Raw genomic sequence first — 19,919 nt, 5'->3', positions numbered from 1 at the left:
CCACGAGGACAGAAAGACACCGGTCCCAGCTGATCGCAGTCTCCACACTACTCCCAGCTCTGCCGAATCCTGTAGCTACGCAATGGTGAGTGAACCAAAGGGAGAATTAACAATTTAACGGGGTAAAAAACTAAAAAACTCAGGAGCCTCATGCCAGAGCAGCCATCTCTCGGCGCTCCTCCTCCTGATGATCATTATTCTCTTTCTCCAGTGAAGAGAACATTCTGCTCTCATCATGCCTGATCCTGCCAAGTCTGCACCAGCGGCCAAGAAGGGCTCCAAGAAAGCTGTGACCAAGACTCAGAAGAAGGATGGAAAGAAGCGGAGGAAGAGCAGGAAGGAGAGCTACGCCATCTATGTGTACAAGGTGCTGAAGCAGGTCCACCCTGACACCGGCATCTCCTCCAAGGCCATGGGCATCATGAACTCCTTCGTCAATGACATCTTTGAGCGCATCGCAGGGGAAGCCTCCCGCCTGGCTCACTACAACAAGCGCTCCACCATCACCTCCCGGGAGATCCAGACCGCTGTGCGCCTGCTGCTGCCCGGAGAGCTGGCCAAGCACGCCGTGTCCGAGGGCACCAAGGCTGTCACCAAGTACACCAGCGCCAAGTGATCTGCTCTGTGCTTTGCACCCACAACCATGGAGTGGAAACACCTCCTGGAGGGGGTTCATTTTCCCTTCCAAGTTTACACCGACCACAAGAATTTGATGTACCTACAAACCGCCCAGCGGCTAAATTCTCACCAGGTTAGATGGTCCCTGTTCTTCTCTCGGTTCCATTTCACCCTCCATTTTCTCTCTGGGGAGAAGAACATTTGTGCCGATGCTCTCTCCTGTTCCATAAAGTCATCAGAGGAAGAGGAGCCTTGGTTAATTGTCCCTTCTGAGAGTCTGAGGACTTTATTTATATCAAAAAGATATAAATAAACTGGAGCAGTGGGCAGCAACTAACAGAATGGTTTTTATCAGGGAAAAATGCAAAGTACTACATCTGGGCAATAAAAATGAAAAAAGCATATACAGAATGGGAGGAATAGGGCTAAGCAACAGCACATGTGAAAAAGACTTGGGTATAGTAATAGATCACAGACTGAATATGAGTCAACAGTGTGATGCAGCAGCAAAAAAGGCAAATGCAATTCTAGGATGTATTAACAGAAGCATACAGTCTAGATCACGTGAAGTCATTATTTCCCTCTACTCCTCTTTGGTCAGACCTCATCTGAAATATTGTGTCCAGTTTTGGGCACCACATTTTAAAAAAGACATCAACAAACTGGAGCAAGTTCAGAAAAGAGCGACCAGAATGGTGACCGGTCTGCAAACCATGTCTTATGAGGAAAGATTGCAGGATTTGGGAATGTTTAGTTTGCAAAAGAGAAGACTGAGAGGAGACTTAATAGCTGTCTACAAATATCTAAAGGGCTGTCACATTGTAGAAGGATCATCTTTATTCTCATTTGCACAAGGAAAGACTAGAAGCAATGGGATGAAACTGAATGGGAGGAGACACAGATTAGATATTAGAAAAAACTTTTTGACAGTTAGAGTGATCAATTAGTGGAACAGGCTGCCACGAGAAGTGGTGAGTTCTCCTTCAATGGAAGTCTTCAAACAGAGGCTGGACAGACATCTGACTGGGATGATTTAGCGAATCCTGCTTTGAGCAGGGGGTTGGACCAGATGGCCCAGGAGGTCCCTTCCAACTCTACGATTCTATGATTCTGATTCTATGACTGTGGCCCCGGTTTCGCTTGAGTCTGTGCCCCCGGTTAAGACTTTTGTGCCACCTAATTTGTGACCGGAGGTTCTCTCTTGGGCTCATTCGTCCAGGGTGGGTGGACATTTTGGGATCAAGAGGACATCCGAGCTTCTGGCGAGGACGTACTGGTGGCCGCATATGGCCTGTGACATCGGAGACTATATCCGGGCATGTGTCTCCTGCGCCAAGAATAGGTCTTCATGACAACGGCCTGCTGGGCTACTTTACCCCCTGCTGATGGCGGACAGGCCCTGGGAAATGGTCAGGATGGACTTTGTGGTGGGTTTACCTAAGTCCCGTAGCTGCACAGACATCAGGGTAGTCACCGACCATTTCTCTAAAATGGTGCAACTGGTGCCTCTTCCACGAGTACCTTCTGCATGGGCCATGGCAGCGTTGTTCATTAAGCACATTTTTCACCTACACGGTATGCCTGACAAAATTGGCAGCGACCGAGGTCCTCAGTTCACGTCTCGGTTCTGAAGAGACCTTTGTCGCCTACTCAGTATTGAGCTGAATCTCTTTTCAGCTTATCATCCTGAGATGAACGGGTTGTGTCATGCCACACTCACCAGGTGGCGGGGCTTCGGTCCGGACGTCACTCCCTCCGGTACCGCGGTCCCTCCGAGGCCTCCGCCGGGTGCACATGCGCAGCTCTCGTCCTAGGGGCTCCTCCATGTCACGTTTGCGCTTGCGCGCTCCTGTCAGTGCTGTCTCTGGGTCAGTCTCCTCTATGGTAATGGAGGACTTGATCAGGAAGCTGTAGCGGTCATGTGCTTTCTGGCTAGGATCTGACCCGGAACCTGTCTTGGTCATGGGTTATATCAGGCCATCCTCCCCTGTGGGAGGTGCCTGATTATTGTTGTGCTTTCTGGCTGGGTCTGCTTAGTCCCAGTCAGGCCGTGCGCTGTTCTCAGGTCCTCTGCTCTGTCTGGTATTCTATTGTGCTCCTAGCATTTGCTCTGAACTTTTACGTTGCTTCATGCTCAGTAGTGCCTCTTGGCACACTCTAGTATCCTGTCTCTGTCCCTTGCTCTGTCGTACCTCCTGGTACTCTCTGTCCCTGTGCTCTGTAACACCTCCTGGCACGACCGCTGCTCCATTCAGTACTCTGTCGTGCTCCTGGCACCCGTCCTGCTTTGTTTACCTCCGGACATATGACTCGCTATACGCCATACGTGCTCACGGCTACCTGTCTCGCACTATCTGTAATTGGCGCACTTCCATGTACACTCTTGGTGTTCCTGGTACCCAATGTCGTTCTTCCAATACACTCACCCGTGTCTCCTGTGAGCCGCCCCTCTTGGTACCGGCTGTCGCGGTTCTGACCTCTGCGGTCCTGCCCCTAACGATCCCTGTATAGGGGTCAGTCATCACCTGGCATGCTCGGCCCAGGGGCTCCAGATCCACGATCCAGAGGGTCCACTCTTAGATGTTGTCTGCTCCTGAAACGTCACAGTATAATCAGGCCATGGACCCCGCTGGTACTACGGCTTCCGTCCAAAAGGAGCTGGCGTTTCTCCGGGAAAACCATAATAGAATTATGTTGTTTCTTAAGTCCATGGAGTCTTGTTTATCTGCCTTACAGTCCTCTGAACCTGGGAATGCTGCCCAGTTTTCCAGTCTCCAGCAGGGAGTCGCGCAGCAACGCGACTCCCAGGCCCAGATCCTCAACTATATGTCGTCGGTAGATAATCGGCTCCTATCTATACAATCCATTTCTGCCCAGGCCATGGTTCCTCTCTCGCTACTGCGCTTATGTAAGCCACCTCGGTATGGTGGTGACCCTGTGTTGTGTCGCCGGTTTTTGAATCAGTGTCGTTTGCATTTTGAGTTTTTGCCACAGCATAACCCCACCCAACGTGCTAAAATAGCATTCATAGCTTCTCACTTAGAGGGGAAGGCCCTTGCATGGGTTAATCACCTTTGGGAGCGGGACGACCCACTCGTCTCTCAGCTTTCCGTCTTTTTGGACACCTTCTGTAAGGTGTTCGACGAGCCGGGTCGCCTCGCTTCCACCACCGAGTCACTCTTTAATCTCCGTCAAGGTAGTCTAACAGTGGGACAATACGCAATATGTTTTCGCACCTTGTCCTCCGAACTTGGTTGGAATAATGATGCCCTCATAGGGGCCATTTGGCATGGTCTGTCCAGCCGGATCAAAGACGAACTGGCGGGCCAAGATACTCCTACCATTTTAGAGGACCTCATCTATCTCGTGACACGCATTGATTTGCGCTACCAGGAGCGCACCCGCGAGTCAGCCAGAGAGAGAGAGGCCTCCCGCCTCTTCACTTCCATGCGCAGTTCTTTCCATCCGTTACCCGAGCTATCCGCAGTAGATCCGGGCCTGAGCCTATGCAGGTGGATCGTCTCCAGATAGCTCAACAGCGTCGTGTGAAGAGGCAGGCACAAGGGCTCTGTTTCTATTGTGGGGATGCCTCCCACTTCCTACGCTCATGTCCCAAGAGGCCAGGGAATTTTCTCCGCCTAGGACTGGTAAGTGAGCTCTCCTCTAGTGTATGTGATTCCCTTTACCCCTTACTGTGCCTGTGTCCCTGAAGTTCGGCTCCGAGAGTTGCACTGTGAAGGCTATTGTGGACTCTGGTGCAGTTGGTAACTTTACTAGTCTCGAGGCAGTTAAGAAGTTTCGGATTCCTGTCAGATCCCTGGAGACTCCTAGGTCGGTAGTTTCGGTCGACGGTAAGCCCTTGCAGGACACCGTTAACCAGGTCACTGAGGAAGTAGAGTTGCAGATTGGCACTTGTCATCGGGAGCTAATCTCCTTCCACGTATTGCCGACTTCGGCTCGTACCCTTCTTCTTGGCCTTCCTTGGTTACGAACTCACGGGCCGACCCTGGACTTGTAATCCGGAGATATACTCCGTTGGGGACCGTTCTGTCAAAAGAGTTGCCTGCTGTCCGTTCCTCCGAAGAACCCTGCTTGCTCGTCTTCGGCAGTTACAGGTCCGCCATCCGTTAACCGGTCTGTGACGTGTGACATTGTCGAGAAGGGGGCTGAGAGTCAGTCTCCACATCTGTCAAGCAACCGGTCTGTGACGTGTGACATTGTCGAGAAGGGGGCTGAGAGTCAGTCTCCAGATCTGTCAAGCAACCGGTCCAAGGTAATTACTGTGACTTCCGTCAAGTTGACATCCCAGCCCTCGGGGGAGACCTTCGTATCTACAGGTAACTGTAAAGGTGTGTTATCCTGGGGATATTCTTCTCCGGTTGTCGGCCATGTTGGTATCAAGAAGACACTCTCTCATTTATCCCACTACTACTGGTGGCCGTCTATTGCTCAGGATGTTAAAGACTTTGTGGCTGCTTGTCCGCTCTGTGCCAGGAAGGAAGTTCCCAAGCAACCATCCTCCGACAGCTCGCCTCTTAAGGCTGAATTAACTTCCAGTAATCGCACCACCGCTTCGGCCTCCAAGCATGTCAGTGTGCCCCTGCCGGTTCGTTCTGTCTTGGGTGCACCTGCCTCCGACTCTCCGTCCGTGGAGTCCTCCAGGGTATGGCAGGAGACCAAATTTTCTCGTTGTGAGACTCTGGATCTGATTTGTCCTCAGGCAGTTAGGAAGTGTCTGGATCCCGTTCCTAGTGTCAAGGTGCTATTTTCCAGTTCTAGAGAGCGGGGGCATAAAGGAGGGGGTACTGTCATGCCGCGCTCACCAGGAGGCGGGGCTTCGGTCCCGACGTCACTTCCTCCGGTACAGCGGTCCCTCCGGGGCCTCTGCCGGGTGCGCACGTGCAGCTCTCATCCTAGGGGCTCCTCCATGTAACATTTGCTCTTGCGCGCACCTGTCAGTGCTGTCTCCGGGTCAGTCTCCTCTATGGTAATGGAGGACTTGATCCGGAAGCTGTAGTAGTCATGTGCTTTCTGGCTAGGATCTGACCCGGAACCTGTCTTGGTCATGTGTTATATCAGGCCATCCTCCCCTATGGGAGGTGCCTGATTTATTGTTGTGCTTTCTGACTGGGTCTGCTTAGTCCAAGTCAGGCCGTGCGCGGTTCTCAGGTCCTCTGCTCTGTCTGGTATTCTATTGTGCTCCTAGCACTTGCTCTGAACTTTTACATTGCTTCATGCTCAGTAGTGCCTCTTGGCACACTCTAGTATCCTGTCTCTGTCCCTTGCTCTGTCGTACCTCCTGGTACTCTCTGTCCCTGTGCTCTGTAACACCTCCTGGCGTGACTGCTGCTCCATTCAGTACTCTGTCGTGCTCCTGGCACTCGTCCTGCTTTGTTTACCTCTGGACGTATTACTCGCTATACGCCATACGTGCTCACGGCTACCTGTCTCGCACTATCTGTAATTGGCGCACTTCCGTGTACACTCTTGGTGTTCCTGGTACCCAGTATCGCTCTTCCGATATACTCACCCGTGTCTCCTGTGAGCCGCCCCTCTTAGTACTGGCTGTCGCGGTTCTGACCTCTGCAGTCCTGCCCCTAACGATCCCTGTATAGGGGTCGGTCATCACCTGGCGTGCTCGCCCCAGGGGCTCCAGATCCGCGACCCAGAGGGTCCACTCTTAGACGTTGTCTGCTCCTGAAACATCACAGGTTGGTAGAGAGGGCCAACGAGACCCTGGTCACATACCTGCGACATTTTGTTTCGGCCAGGCAGGATGACTGGGCATCCTTGCGACTGTGGGCAGAATTTGCACTGAACAACACCGTAGCTGACTCTACTGGACAGACCCCATTCCTCCTTAACCACGGCCAGCATCCATGTGTCCCATGCAGGTGTCGTCCACTGACTCTAGGGTAGCAGACTGGGCGGTGGAGGCGCGCGACATTTGGGACCACACACAGGATGCCATCTGAGCCTCAAAGGAGAGAATGAGGGTCTCCACTGATGCACACCGGTGCCCCTCTCTGAACTTTGCTCCTGGTGACTTAGTGTGGCTCTCTGCTCGTGACATCAGGCTGCGAGTTGAGTCCACTAAATTTGCACCTCGCTACATAGGTCCTTTCAAGGTCCTGGAACAGATCAACCCTGTGGTTTATCGTCTGGCCCTTCCCCCACGCCTAGGTATCACCAACACCTTTCATGTGTCCCTCCTAAAACCCGTTCACATGTCCCGGTTTTCCGAGTCATCTGCTAGGACATCGGGTTCCTCAACGGACGATTATGAGGTGAATGCTATTGTGGGATGCAAGGTGGTACATGGGAAAAAGTGCTACTTGGTGGATCGGAAGGGTCATGGCCCAGAGAACAGGATCTGGGAACCTATTGAGCACATTCATGGTCCTCAGCTCATTGCAGCTTATGAGCGTAGCGAGGCCCAAGGAGGGGGGGCCATGTTAGGCATCGAGTTCCCACCACTGGACACGGGAAATCTCAAGCCATGTCCTCTGCAGTCTCCCATTCTTCTTAAGCCGGAGAGGTTCCTGCTCGGCAGAGATGTCGGTCCCAGCGTCTTGCTCAGGCTAATGCTATGCGATTGGTTGCTGCTGCCGCCCCAGATTCAGCTATAGCATCCAGCATTAGTCAGCAGCGAGCAGACGCCTCTGGGACTGTCCTGCTTTTCTCCATCTGAGCATGCCCGTGAGACGAACGCTCATTGGTGGTCGGAGGTCACATGCTCAGGTCCTCAAGCAGCTTGGATTGGGCTATCAGCAAGGTCCTGGAAGGCTGCAGTTACAAAAGGATCGCATGGCCGCATGGCCGTGCGCTAGTATAGACCATGTGGAGTGAGTGTTGTATGCACGTATGAATGTCTCTGGTGAATGACTCATTATGAAACCCCTAACCTTGGTACGCATGTGTTGTTCAGCCTTGCCAGTTAGTGCAGGTAGAATGCAGAGTCAGGGACTAGCATCAGTGCCAAGTAGTGGCTTTGCCTGTATGCCACTGTGCACTTGATGCACTCCACGGCAGCCAGCGTATATTAGTGGTGTTCATAGGTGCGATGCCGCACGCTTAGTGGGTCTAGAGGGACTCTAACCCTGTGTCTTTGGGGCAGAGTTCTGTGACTGTACACTAGCGCTCACTTTGCCAAGCTCTGTGAGCTTTAACAGACTGCAGCATTTATATTCCGCGGTAGTGTGGTTCTGTGAAGCAACAGAGTCCGTCTCTGTACACACCAAGTTACTTTAACCCGCATGTATTCTTCTATTATACCGCCATATAGCGTCCGCCATTACCGGGCATCAGGTGTAACATGTCTTCATTGGGGACCCCGGGCTGCGAATGCACCTTATTACTACCTTCTTATTTGGTGCGTTCCGCCAGCCCTAACACTCATGGTGACATAGTATGTTACTAATAGTAATTTTTGAGACTATGGTCCAAGCTCTATTCAGGAAATTTACCAGGTGCTCCTGTGTAGTTCTAGGCTGATTTCTAACCTTTCTCAGAATCATCCTTACATCATGAGGTGAGATCTTGCACGGAGCCCCAAACCGAGGAAGATTAACAGTCATCTTGGGCTTCTTTCATTTTCTAATAATTGTACAAACAGTTGTTGTCTTCTCACCAAGCTGCTTGAATATTGTCCTTGTCCTGTTGCCGATCCCAGCCTGTGCAGGTGTACAATTATGTCTCTGTTGGCGTTAGACAGCTCTTTGGTCTTGGCCATGGTGGAGAGTTTAGCGTGTGATTGATTGAATGTGTGGACAGGTGTCTTTTATACAGGAGGGTAGGAGGACTTTAGAAAAAAACCTAACAGGTCTGTGAGAGGCAGATTTCTTGAAGATCCGGAGTTTGAAAATCACTACGTATTGTGAATCACAGAACTTCCATTTAGCAGGTGTGTTTGTGTTTCATATTAAATTTATTTATTAAATTTATTTCATTTCCTTTGGTGTTGCAGAGGTTAACAATCCTTTCTTTACTGGTTAGAAACTTGAAACTCCATCTCACAGCTGTCCCTGACCTGGTCATTTCATCTTCCTATAAAATCTGGTCAGATCTCCTGTTCCTTGCCAGTGAAAGTTTTACTTCCTAGCTTCTTGGAGTCACTGAGCTGAGTTGGAGGTCGTTGTTTCTACTGGAGATTGTTGCATGCTGTTTTTTTGGTGCATGCTATCTTCATTGTCCTATTCTCATTTGGTTGGTACATTATTATCCTTCCCTATACCTCTATACTTTGGGTCTGTTTTGTATATTTGCTGTTTTCTGTTATCCTTGTCTGTTTTATGCTTTTATACATTAACATTTCTATCTCAGGTCTCCTTCGGATGGAATGGGACAGGCTTAGGGAAAAACAGGAGAGCAGTAAGGCTGGTTGCCCCGACCTCCTCACATTTAGAGGTACATTTTAATGGGGATAAAAAAAAGGCTCTGGGTATTTAGAGAAAGTTGCAAATTATTGTTTTCCCTGCACCCTCGGTCCTTGGGTGATGAGCGTCAAAGGGTGGGAATATGTGATATCTCTGATATGACAGGGGCCGCAGGCTTGGGCTTTCTCCCTATCTCCCACTTCTCCTGAAAGACTGTCTGTGGATTGGTTCTTTGAGGCCTTGAGTCTGATTTACTATGAACCCGATTGAGTGAGATTGGCAGAGGACATGATTATGGGACTCACCCACGGAAAACGCTCTGCTGAGTGGTATTGTTCGAAGTTTAGGCAATGGGCATCAGAAGTGTCTTGGGATGACTCTGCATCAGAGGGCTTTTCCGAAGGGGTCTGTCCGAGCATTTAAAGGATGGATTGGCTCTGCATCCCCCGCCAGACTTTCTGTAGGACGCCATGACGCAGGCCGTCTGTATGGACCATAGACTGCATGAAAGAGGAGTGGTGCAATGTGAAGCTTCATTATTGCTGGTTAAACCTGCACCTCAATCACCGGTTGAGCCCATGTAGGTGGGGGCGGTCTCCTCGAAAGAAAGGAAAGGAGACATCTAATGGAGAACAAACTCTGCTTCTATTGTGGAGCTCTGGGCCATGGGCGAAACGACTGTCCCTCTTGCCTGCCGGATTCCAAGGTCTTGGGAAACGCCTAGGTCTGGGTAACTGCGGAGGAGTTTACCCAGACCCTCAGGTACTTTTTTTCTCAAATTTCAAATTGTTGCTAAAAGTGGAGGTGGGTGTGAACAATTGTTTTTTCCCTCTTCTGCTTTTGTGGATTGTGGATCCTCAGTAAACTTGATTGACTCGAAATTTGAGGCCCATTGTGAGATAGGGACAGTCAGGTTGGGTAAACCCATGAAAGTGGTGGCCATTGACTCTACTCCCTTCACCAAGGATGGGATCCACTTGGTTACTAAGGAATTTGTCCTTAAAGTGGGCCCTGTTCATTTGGAGCATATAGCCTGTTTCGTTCTGGACAACCTCCCTTCCAGGTTGGTTTTGGGGTTCCCTTGGTTGCAATGTCATAACCCAGTCATTGACTGGGAGGCTTAAAAAATTGTTAAATGGGGTCCGAATTGTGAAAATAAATGTCTGATTTCTGCATCTGTGTCGTCTGTCGGTCTGGAAAGTATTCTGGAGTACCTAAAGGACTTCAAGGATGTGTTCTCTGAAAATCAGGCTGAGGGGTTGCCACCGCACCATCTGTTATGAATGGGAAACTGAGGAGGAAAAAAAGACAACAAGCTAAGTCTCAAAACCAGAGAAGTTGGTAACTTTGCAGATTGCAGATCCCTGATCTTAACCGCACAACTAGCAGCAGTCGTGGAGAGTTCCTACGTTGGTCCTAGACGCCTCGTCACAACCGGAGAACTACATAAGCCTAAAGCAGGAAAAGAGGAAAACTAACTGCCCCAGAGCAGACCCCAAAGGAAAGACAGCCCCCCACATGTATTGACGGTGAAACAAGATTAAAATACAAACAAAGGCAGGAAAATAGGCTGAGCAAACGATGGGGCCCGACTAACTAAAAAGGACAGAAAAGGAAAGACACTGTCTCCAATCTGCCAAAAAACCTACAAAAATATTGTCCAACACTTCTGATACCAAAATTAACCCTGAAGTCACTAGACTTCAAAACCTATATCAGCACTCTGAAATATTCTGAGACAGAGCAAAAAAGAGGCCAATCTAATAAGGGACAAAAAGCAGATTGGCAAATACTGATTAATAGGAGTGGAATTTCAGCATAGCCCCAGCCGGGGCAGGCTGAATACACAAAAAACTGAATTGACAAACAAGCGCAAGTGTGAACATTAGCAAAAAACAAACTTAACTTGAGAAGACTGGAAGAGAGCTGAAGTCCAGGACCTGAGAAGCAGACTGAATCACCAGCACTAGGATAGGTCGTCGGCTGTCTTATATCCAGTCTGATACTCCAGAGATCCAATCGTTATCTTCCTCATCAGGTGGCAGATCACTACCACTTAAACCAACCGCACTATCTCCTGTCACCACCAGAGGGAGAACGGAAGGGGAACTCTCAACTGGTGGAGCAGAAAATGAGTTCATGACAACCGTCCTTTTGATTGTGCCAATGATCTGGTTCCAGGGGCTAAATTGCCTAAGGCACAATTGTTCAACCTTTCTGGTGCTGAGTTGGTCGCCATGAAGGAATATATATCTGAGAGCTACAGGGTTCTTTTTTGTAAAAAAAAATACGGTGGTCTTCACCCATTCCTTGACTTTCAGGAACTTAATAAAATCACGATAAGAAACACATATCCCCTTCCACTCATTCTCAATTTGTGTAGCCAATTGTCCAGGGCCAAATGGTTTTATAAGTTGGACTTGCAGGGGGTTTATAACCTTATCTGGGTATGGGAGGGGGATGAGTGGAAGACTACGTTTCTTACCTCTGAAGGGTTGTTTGAAAATCGTGTTAGGCCATTTGGTTTGACCAATGTTCCTGCGGTTTTTCAAAACTTCATCAATTATGTGTTCTCTGATTTTATTGGGCTGTTTGTGGTCATATATTTAGAAGTTATTTTAATCTATTCATCAGATAAACCAGCCCACATTGGTCATCTACGGGCTGTTCTCCAGAGGCTCAGGGAGAATCAGCTCTTCACTAAATTAGAGAATTGCTCGTTTTTTTTATTCAGAAACTGTCATTCTTGGGGTTCATTGTCTCTGGTGAGGGTTTCCGCATGGATCCCAAAAAGGTTCAGACCATTGTGGATTGGGTGCAGCCCCGAGACCTTAAGGGTCTTCAGTGCTTCTTGGGATTCTCCAGTTACTACCGGAGGTTTATTAAAAGGTTTTATCAGGTGGTCAAACCCCTCACAGACTTGACACAAAAGGGGGCTGATGTGAAGAACTGGTCTGCCTCAGCAGTAGTGGCATTCCTGACTCTGAAAAATTGTTTTATAACTGCCCTGGTTCTGGTTCAGCCAGATCCATCTGAACCCTTTGTGATGGGAGTGGGGGCGGTGTTGTCCCAAGAGCCTGCCACATTGACCAATCTGAGACCTTGTGTCACGCTGCGCTCACCTGGGGCGAGGACTCCACGCCTGACGTCACCACTTCCGGTGCTGTGGCCGGAAGGTCCCTGTGCTCTTGCCCTATATCAGCCCACCTCCTCCAATGGGAGGTGCCTGATTATTGTTGTGCTTCCCTGCTAGGCCTGATTGGTCCCTGCTCTGTCGCTCTCTATATTCAGGTCCCTTGCCTTGTGTTCTGTCATGCTCCATAGCACCCGCTCTGCCTCTGCTCTGTACTCCGCCGTGCTTCCCAGCACGTGCTCTGCTCTGTGTTCTGTCGTGCTCCATAGCACCCGCTCTGCCTCTGCTCTGTGCTCCGCCGTGCTTCCCAGCATGCGCTCTGCTCTGTGTTCTGTCGTGCTCCATAGCACACGCTCTGCCTCTGCTCTGTGCTCCGCCGTGCTTCCCAGCACGTGCTGTGCTCTGTGTTCTGTCGTGCTCCATAGCACACGCTCTGCCTCTGTGCTCCGCCGTGCTTCCCAGCACGCGCTCTGTTCTGTGTTCTGTCATGCTCCATAGCACACGCTCTGCCTCTGCTCTGTGCTCTGCCGTGCTTCCCAGCACACGCTCTGCTCTGTGTTCTGTTGTGCTCCATAGCACATTCTCTGCCTCTGCTCTGTCGTGGTATTAGTACACGCTCTGCTCTGTGCTCTGTTGTGTTCCTTAGCACACGCTCAGCTCCTGCCTTGTGTCTTGTTGTGCTTCTAAGCACACTCTCTGTCTTGCCTTGTACTCAGGCGTGCCCCTCAGCACGCGCTCTTCCTAACCCTGTACTCTGGTTTGCCTCTGAGCACGCGCTCTGTTTAACTTTGTGCTCTGGTGTGCTCCTTTTCATGCGCCCTGCTTTGCCTGCACCCGGGCATGCTTGTCAGTGCGTGCCATATGTGCTCCTGTGTACTCGCCTTGCACTATCCAGTATCTAGCGCACTCCCATGTATACGTCCTGTATTGTCCTGAACCCTCCGTACTTCCGTACACTTGCCCTGTACTGTCCTATACCCTGCGTGCTCCTGTGTCCACGCTTTGCACACCTTTGTACTCTGCATATTTCCTGATGCACCTTGCTAGACACACTCATTTGTGTCTTCTGTGAGCCGGCCGCCTGGTTCCAGCCGTCATGGTACTTTACCCCCTTGGGTCTGCACCTGACACTCCCTCACTAGGTCAGCTCGCCCTGGGTGGGTTGGTGCCATGACTCAGAGGGTCCACTCCAGAAGCTGTAACACCTTGCATCTTTTCTAAAAAATTCTCCCAGCAGAAAGAAATTACAATGTGGGCAATCGGGAACTGCTGGCGGTGAAGTTGGCTTTTGAGGAATGGAGGCATTTTCTGCAGGGGGCTGCTCATCCTATTACAGTGATTACTGATCAGAAGAACCTGGCATACATTGAGTCTGCTAAAAGATTGACCCCGAGGCAGGCCAGATGGTCCCTTTTTTTTCTCCCGGTTCCAGTTTTCGATCACTTTTCGTCCAGGATCCAAGAATGTGAAGGCTGATGCCTTGTCCCGGAGTCTGGATCTGGTTTCTTATACTGAACCTCCATCCTCCATTCTTCAACCAGGGGTGGTGGTGGCTGATGTCTCACCAGGGTTGGAACAGGAGATTCGAGAAGCTCAGTCTCAAGCTCCCTCATCCAAACTGGTTGATAAACTGTTTGTTCCAATTCAGTTTCACCTCAGGGTGCTTCGAGAGTTCCATTATTCGGTTCTAAGTGGTCATCCTGGGATCTTGACTGGGGAATTGGTGCCTTTGCCAGTTCTTGATAGCTCATGGACACATTTGTCCATGGATTTTATCACCAACCTTCCCCCTTCCAAGGGCAATACCGTCATATGGGTAGTTGTGGACAGATTTTCTAAACAAGCACACTTCGTACCCTTGCTGGCTTTGCCTTAATAATAATAATAATAATAATAATTTTTATTTATATAGCGCCAACATATTCCGCAGCACTTTACAATTAAGCGGGGACATGTACAGACAATAAATTCAATACAAGTTAAGACAATTCAAACAGTGACATTAGGAGTGAGGTCCCTGCTCGCAAGCTTACAATCTACAAGGAAATGGGGGGACACAGTAGGTGAGAAATGCTTGTTAATTCAGGTCTGGCAATTATAATAGGGATTTTCATATAAAGCTGCATGATCCGGTCATCAGCCCGTGTGTTTAAGTGCAATAGACAAGTATCAAGTGCAGTTATCGTGTGCATGAAGGGTGTGGAGACAGATGAATAGTAGGGTGCAGATTCAGAATAATATTTGGAAGGAGGGAACAGGGCAAAGTTAGCTTGCTGAGTAGTTGATGTGGTAGGCTTGTTTGAAGAGATGGGTTTTCAAAGCGCGCTTGAATAGGTCAGGGCTAGGTATCAGTCTGATCGTCTGGGGAAGTGCATTCCAGAGAGCTGGAGCAGCACGAGAGAAGTCTTGGAGACGGAGGTGCGAGGTTCGGATTACGGGGGATGTTAGTCTTAGGTCATTTGTAGAACGGAGGGCACGTGTAGGGCGATAGACAGAGATGAGAGAGGAGATATAAGGCGGTGCAGAACAGTGGAGAGCTTTGTGGGTGAGAGAGATGAGTTTATACTGGACCCTGTAGCGAATAGGTAGCCAGTGTAATGACTGGCACAAGATGGAGGCATCGGTGAAGCGGCTGGACAGAAATATGACCCTGGCTGCCGCATTCAAGATGGATTGGAGAGGAGAAAGTTTGGTAAGAGGGAGACCGATCAGAAGAGAGTTGCAGTAGTCCAGACGAGAATGAATAAGAGTGACAGTAAGAGTCTTAGCAGTTTCAAAGGTGAGAAAAGGTCGGATTCTGGAGATGCTTTTAAGATGCAGGTGACAAGAGCGACTGAGTGATCGGATGTACGGAGTAAAGGAAAGTTCAGTGTCGAATATGACCCCAAGACAGCGGGCATGCTGCTTGGGAGTTATGGTTGAACCCTCCAGGGTTATTTCGATGTTAGGTAGAGTGAGGTTAGTAGAGGGGAGAAACACAAGAAGTTCAGTTTTAGAGAGATTTAGTTTCAGATAGAGGGAGGACAATATGCTAGAGACAGCAGACAGACAATCCTTGGTATTTTGAATTAGGGTAGGGGTGATGTCAGGAGAAGAAGTGTATATTTGGGTGTCATCAGCATAGAGATGATACTGGAACCCAAATCTACTGATTGTTTGTCCAATAGGGGCAGTGTATAAAGAGAAGAGGAGGGGGCCTAGGACTGAGCCCTGCGGGACCCCGATAGTAAGGGGACGAGAAGAGGAAGAGGAGCCGGAAAAAGATACAGTGAAGGAGCGGTCAGAGAGGTAGGAGGAGAACCAGGAGAGGGCTGTGTCCTTGAGGCCTATAGAGCGGAGCATAGTGAGGAGGAGCTGGTGATCCACAGTGTCAAATGCGGCAGAGAGATCCAGGAGAATCAGCAGGGAGCAATGACCTTTCGATTTAGCTGTTATTAAATCATTAGAGACTTTAGTGAGGGCAGTTTCAGTAGAGTGTAAAGAGCGGAAACCAGATTGTAAGGGGTCGAGAAGAGAGTTATCCGAGACATAGCGGATTAGACGGGAGTGCCTTCTGTGAAAACTTTGTCCAGGTTGTTTGTACAGTATGTGGTTCATTTGCATGGTGTGTCCTTGAATGTGATGTCTGATCGTGGAGTGCAGTTTATGTCCAGGCTTTGGAGAGCATTTTGCAAAAGGCTGGGTCTTGCATTGTCCTTTTCGTCTGCATATCATCCAGAGACCAACAGCCAGACTAAGCGGACCAACCAGTAGTTGGAGCAAATTTTGCGCTGTCTCTCCACTTCCAGACAGGATGATTGGTGTGATGCATTACCTTTACCGGAGTTTGTCTTCAATAACCGTCTTAATCACTCCACAGGCATGTCTCCGTTTTACTGTAATTATGGGTTCAATCCACACTTCGGGGAGTTCTCCCATTTGGACTTCGGTTGCTCTGGGGCTGATGTAGCTGTACAGCGGTTGGGGGACTTGTGGCGGGAGGTCCAGAGGAATACTGGGGATTCTCAGAGGAAGTTCAAGGTTTTTGACAGGAGACGGGCTGTGGGACCTACGCTCCAGGTTGGGGATAAAGTTTGGCTGTCTACGAGGAACATTAAGTTTAAGGTTCATGCGGCGAAATTAGGGCCTAAGTTTATCAGCCCTTATGAGATCATGGAAGTGGTTAACCCGTTGGTGTTTCAGTATCTTGTGCATTGGAAGGGGTGCGGTCCTGAGGACCGATTTTGGGTTCCTGCTCGATCGGCTCATGCCAATCGTCTGGTGCAGGCTTTTCATGCCCAATTTCCTGGGAATTTCCTGGGAAATCTGGGGGTCCGGTGGCCCCCCTTGAGGAGGGTACTGTCATGACTCAGGAAGGGGTGGTCCTGGCACCGTCCTGGTTAGGTCAGGGTTAAGTCTGTCCTCATCGCTTTGGTCCAGGTCCGGCTACTTAATGCTGGTAGTTCCTGGGTTCAGTGTCGGTGATACTTCCACCTAATCAGTTTGAGGTCGCTGACCCAGGTTACTCTCTGTATCGTTGTTCATCTGCATGTGTCTGTTTGCTGTGTATGACCAGGTTTGACCTTGACTGTTGTCTCTGTCTTTCTGCTCAGTACTGACTTGTCCCTCCTGGTTATCTGACCCCTTGGCTGGCCTCTGGTTACTCGTCTGTCTTGTCCCCGGTTACCTCCTCCCATCTTGCTTCTGACCCTTGGCTTTGCTCTCTGACTACATCATTGGTTTTCTCCCTTGTATTCTGTGCCCTCGGCCAGCTCCCTGTCCTCGTGTGGGGTAGCTCCGCCTCCTGTGATCACTTGACCAGTTAGCTCCAGCCCCTGTGATCACGTGACTGGCTAAGCTCAGGTCCAGTGCGCACTTCACTCCTTGGTCTCCGCACACTCTGTCTAGTGGCGCACCTCCCTTGTTAGCGCCCTCAGGTTTAACCCCAGTGACACTGTCCCCATGTCACTACAGCCATCTTGGTTGTGGCATTACTGTATTTGGCTGGCTGCATAGCATCATCAGGTCTAAATAAGACCCATGACGCTATGCTCGGCAAACTGTATCCCTGATACAGGCAGCGTAGGGAAAGGCGCTGATGAGAGAGGGACAGAATTGTAGCTGCATATTAGCCAAGGATTCAATCACATTTTTATTTCTGTTAAGTACAACAACAGCCCTTGTTAGGCCTAATGATAATCAATAGTAATACTGCTGTTAGCAGCACTTACGGAGAGATTGTGCTGAAAGGATCGTGTTGGAGAGGATAGGGTGAATTGAACAATCTTTATGCTGCAACTGATGCCAAAACCTCTTTTCAGGGCTAATAACATTCGTTTTGCTCTTAATCCTGCAAATTATTCTGAGCAGTGAAATATTGTACACCATTCTTACTGTGTGGTTGTGCATCAAATGCATTCAGTCAAACTTGGTTGGATCTCAATAGCATCGCTATATTGATACAGAAGTCTTATACCTCCATCTGAGTTGAAAAAAATTTGCATGGCACAGTAATGCTGTGGAGCAGTGAAATTTTATACAGTATTTATCGGGCTACAGTTTGGCCTCAAAACCCCCCAAAAAAGAAATTGTTTCTTAAAAAAAATTGCACTGCTATATTTATACTGCAGTCTCATACTGTCAAGACTCTGTTGTTGGGCATCCCAGAACCGCGGGCTCCTTCCCTGTCCCTAACGCTAAGGGCGCCCTAACTCACCCTGTTTCCCAGATTACTTCTGATTTTGAAGATGCCGGTGCCACATACCTTGTCTTAGCTCTTGAATCTGCCCTCAGTCTGAAACCTTCCCCCACCCAGGGAAGGAGGGAGTAATAATGTACTGTAATACACCAACCAGATTAACAAGGTAATACAAAAACAGGGATAAAGGAAAATATCAGTCATGCTGATGGTGAGAGCAGAGGCCAAGGCGGTTTACAAGGTAAAACTGTTCCTGTCATGTGGAGCACAGCAAACACACACATATCAAGTCAATCTAGCTTCCTATCCCACTTTGTAGGGGGGCACAGAACACCACTCTTGAAGCCAAACCAGGATGAAAATGCTCGGGTGCTCCTTGCTTGGGTCGAGCAAATTGGAGTGCTCGGGTGCTCGAACTGAGCAATGAGCCCAATGGAAGTCTATGGGAAATTTGAGCATTTTTGCTGCGCCCCCCCCTCCCCCGGCGGTCTGCAGATGGATTAAAAATTGTGGAAATCGATAGGAACAGTGCTCAGATAGCATGACGAAGACCCCTGGATGCATTTCTGACTCCCAGGTTATTGCCGGGAACAATGTTATCAGAGTCTTACGCCACTTTTACAGACTCACTGTTACAGTTCTGCAGCACAGAACTAGGGTAAGAGGGGGAAAACTGACCCTGCACTGCGACTAGACTGATACCCTAGTGGGCGACCCATTCCTTGTGAATAGACCCACCGACGATCCTAGGTTAATCTCAGCGAAGACCTATAGATAGGGGGAAGTGGGTCCCTGAAAGATCTAAGGACTGGGTGCAAAAATGGGTCACCTCCTAATAGAAACGCTGAAAAGGCTACAGAAACAAACTGCAAACAGAAACTAAGACCAGCAGAACCAGAGGTCCCAGAACTGCACTAGTTAAACACACAGAAGGCAAAGCTCAAAGCCAGACTTCAAGCGGATTAACACTGTTGTCCAGCAAGGAATAGGAGACAGGTGTAGGTTAATAAAGGGTGATACAATCACCTGACCAAAGGCAAACCCAGCACCAGGGGAAAAAGACCAGCAGCCAGAACACAACAAGAAAATGGCGGATAGTCACAAACTGAACAGATTCTAAAGCTGGAGTCACACATAGCGACTCACCAGCGATCCCGACAATGATATCAACGTGTCAGGATCGCTGGTGAGATGCTATGTGATCGCTGGTGAGCTGTCAGCATGATCTGCTGGTAACTAACATACACATCGGGTATCCAAGGGACGTGCGTCCCTTAGATACCCGCTGTGTTCATTAGTTACCTGCGCGCTGATGCAGGGAGCTGGTAACTAACGTACACATCGGGTATCCAAGGGACGTGCATCCCTTAGATACCCGATGTGTACGTTAGTTACCAGCTCCCTGCATCTTCACGCTGGCAACTAACGTACACATCGGGTATCTAAGGGACGCACGTCCCTTGGATACCCGATGTGTACGTTAGTTACCAGCAGATCGCTGGTCTCCTGCCTGTCACACGCAGCGATGCGTGCTGGCCAGCGGGAGACCAGCACCAAAAGAAATGTCCAGCGGTTTCCTACAGCGATCAGCGATACCGGCAGGGGGGCCGGTCGCTGATCGCTGTCACACACAGCGATCTCGCTGGTGAGATCGCTGTTGTGTCAAAAAACTTGTGACTCAGTAGCAATCTTGCTAGCGAGATCGCTATGTGTGACGGGGCCCTAACACTCACAATAAATCAAACAAAAGCTAAAACAAAAATGGATTTTCCTGGGAAATAATATTATGGAACATCCTTTCCAGGGTAATGACTTGTATATAAGGCAAAATAAATAGCCAAAAACAAAAATGCTCCTCCACACCTTGGTCTAACTTCACACATAGCGTTTTTGATGCATTTTTGAAGTTTACCACTGCTTTCAACCAAGACAAATGCATTCACTGGGAAATGTCATTTTTACATTTTACAACTGTGGCGCCCCCAGGAGTATGACCGCCACAGTGGCTTTGCCTTCCTCCAGGGGAGGGTAATGCCAGGCTTGGAGGCAATGATGGGTCTCTCTCGCAGTCAATCTATGCATGTAAGGCCGGTTTCACATTAGCGCTTTTTAAGCG

The 19,919-nt window shown here is 49.4% G+C and overlaps 1 protein-coding gene across 1 annotated transcript; it reads left to right on the top strand.

The window, feature by feature from the left end:
- Nucleotides 1-216: 216 nt before the first annotated feature.
- On the top strand, nt 217-633 carry LOC141100314 (histone H2B 1.1-like). Its single transcript, XM_073588705.1, has one exon. It carries the CDS (start codon nt 236-238, stop codon nt 614-616), a length of 381 nt encoding a protein of 126 aa, XP_073444806.1. The 5' UTR covers nt 217-235; the 3' UTR covers nt 617-633.
- The last annotated feature ends 19,286 nt before the right edge of the window (nt 634-19,919 follow it).

This window comes from Dendrobates tinctorius, unplaced genomic scaffold (genome assembly GCF_039654945.1).
Source record: "Dendrobates tinctorius isolate UK_male_01 unplaced genomic scaffold, ASM3965494v1 ptg000011l, whole genome shotgun sequence".
In the NCBI taxonomy this organism is placed as follows: domain Eukaryota; kingdom Metazoa; phylum Chordata; class Amphibia; order Anura; family Dendrobatidae; genus Dendrobates; species Dendrobates tinctorius.
Note: the sequence above shows the minus strand (reverse complement) of the source record. Positions and strands in the feature narration are given on the sequence as shown.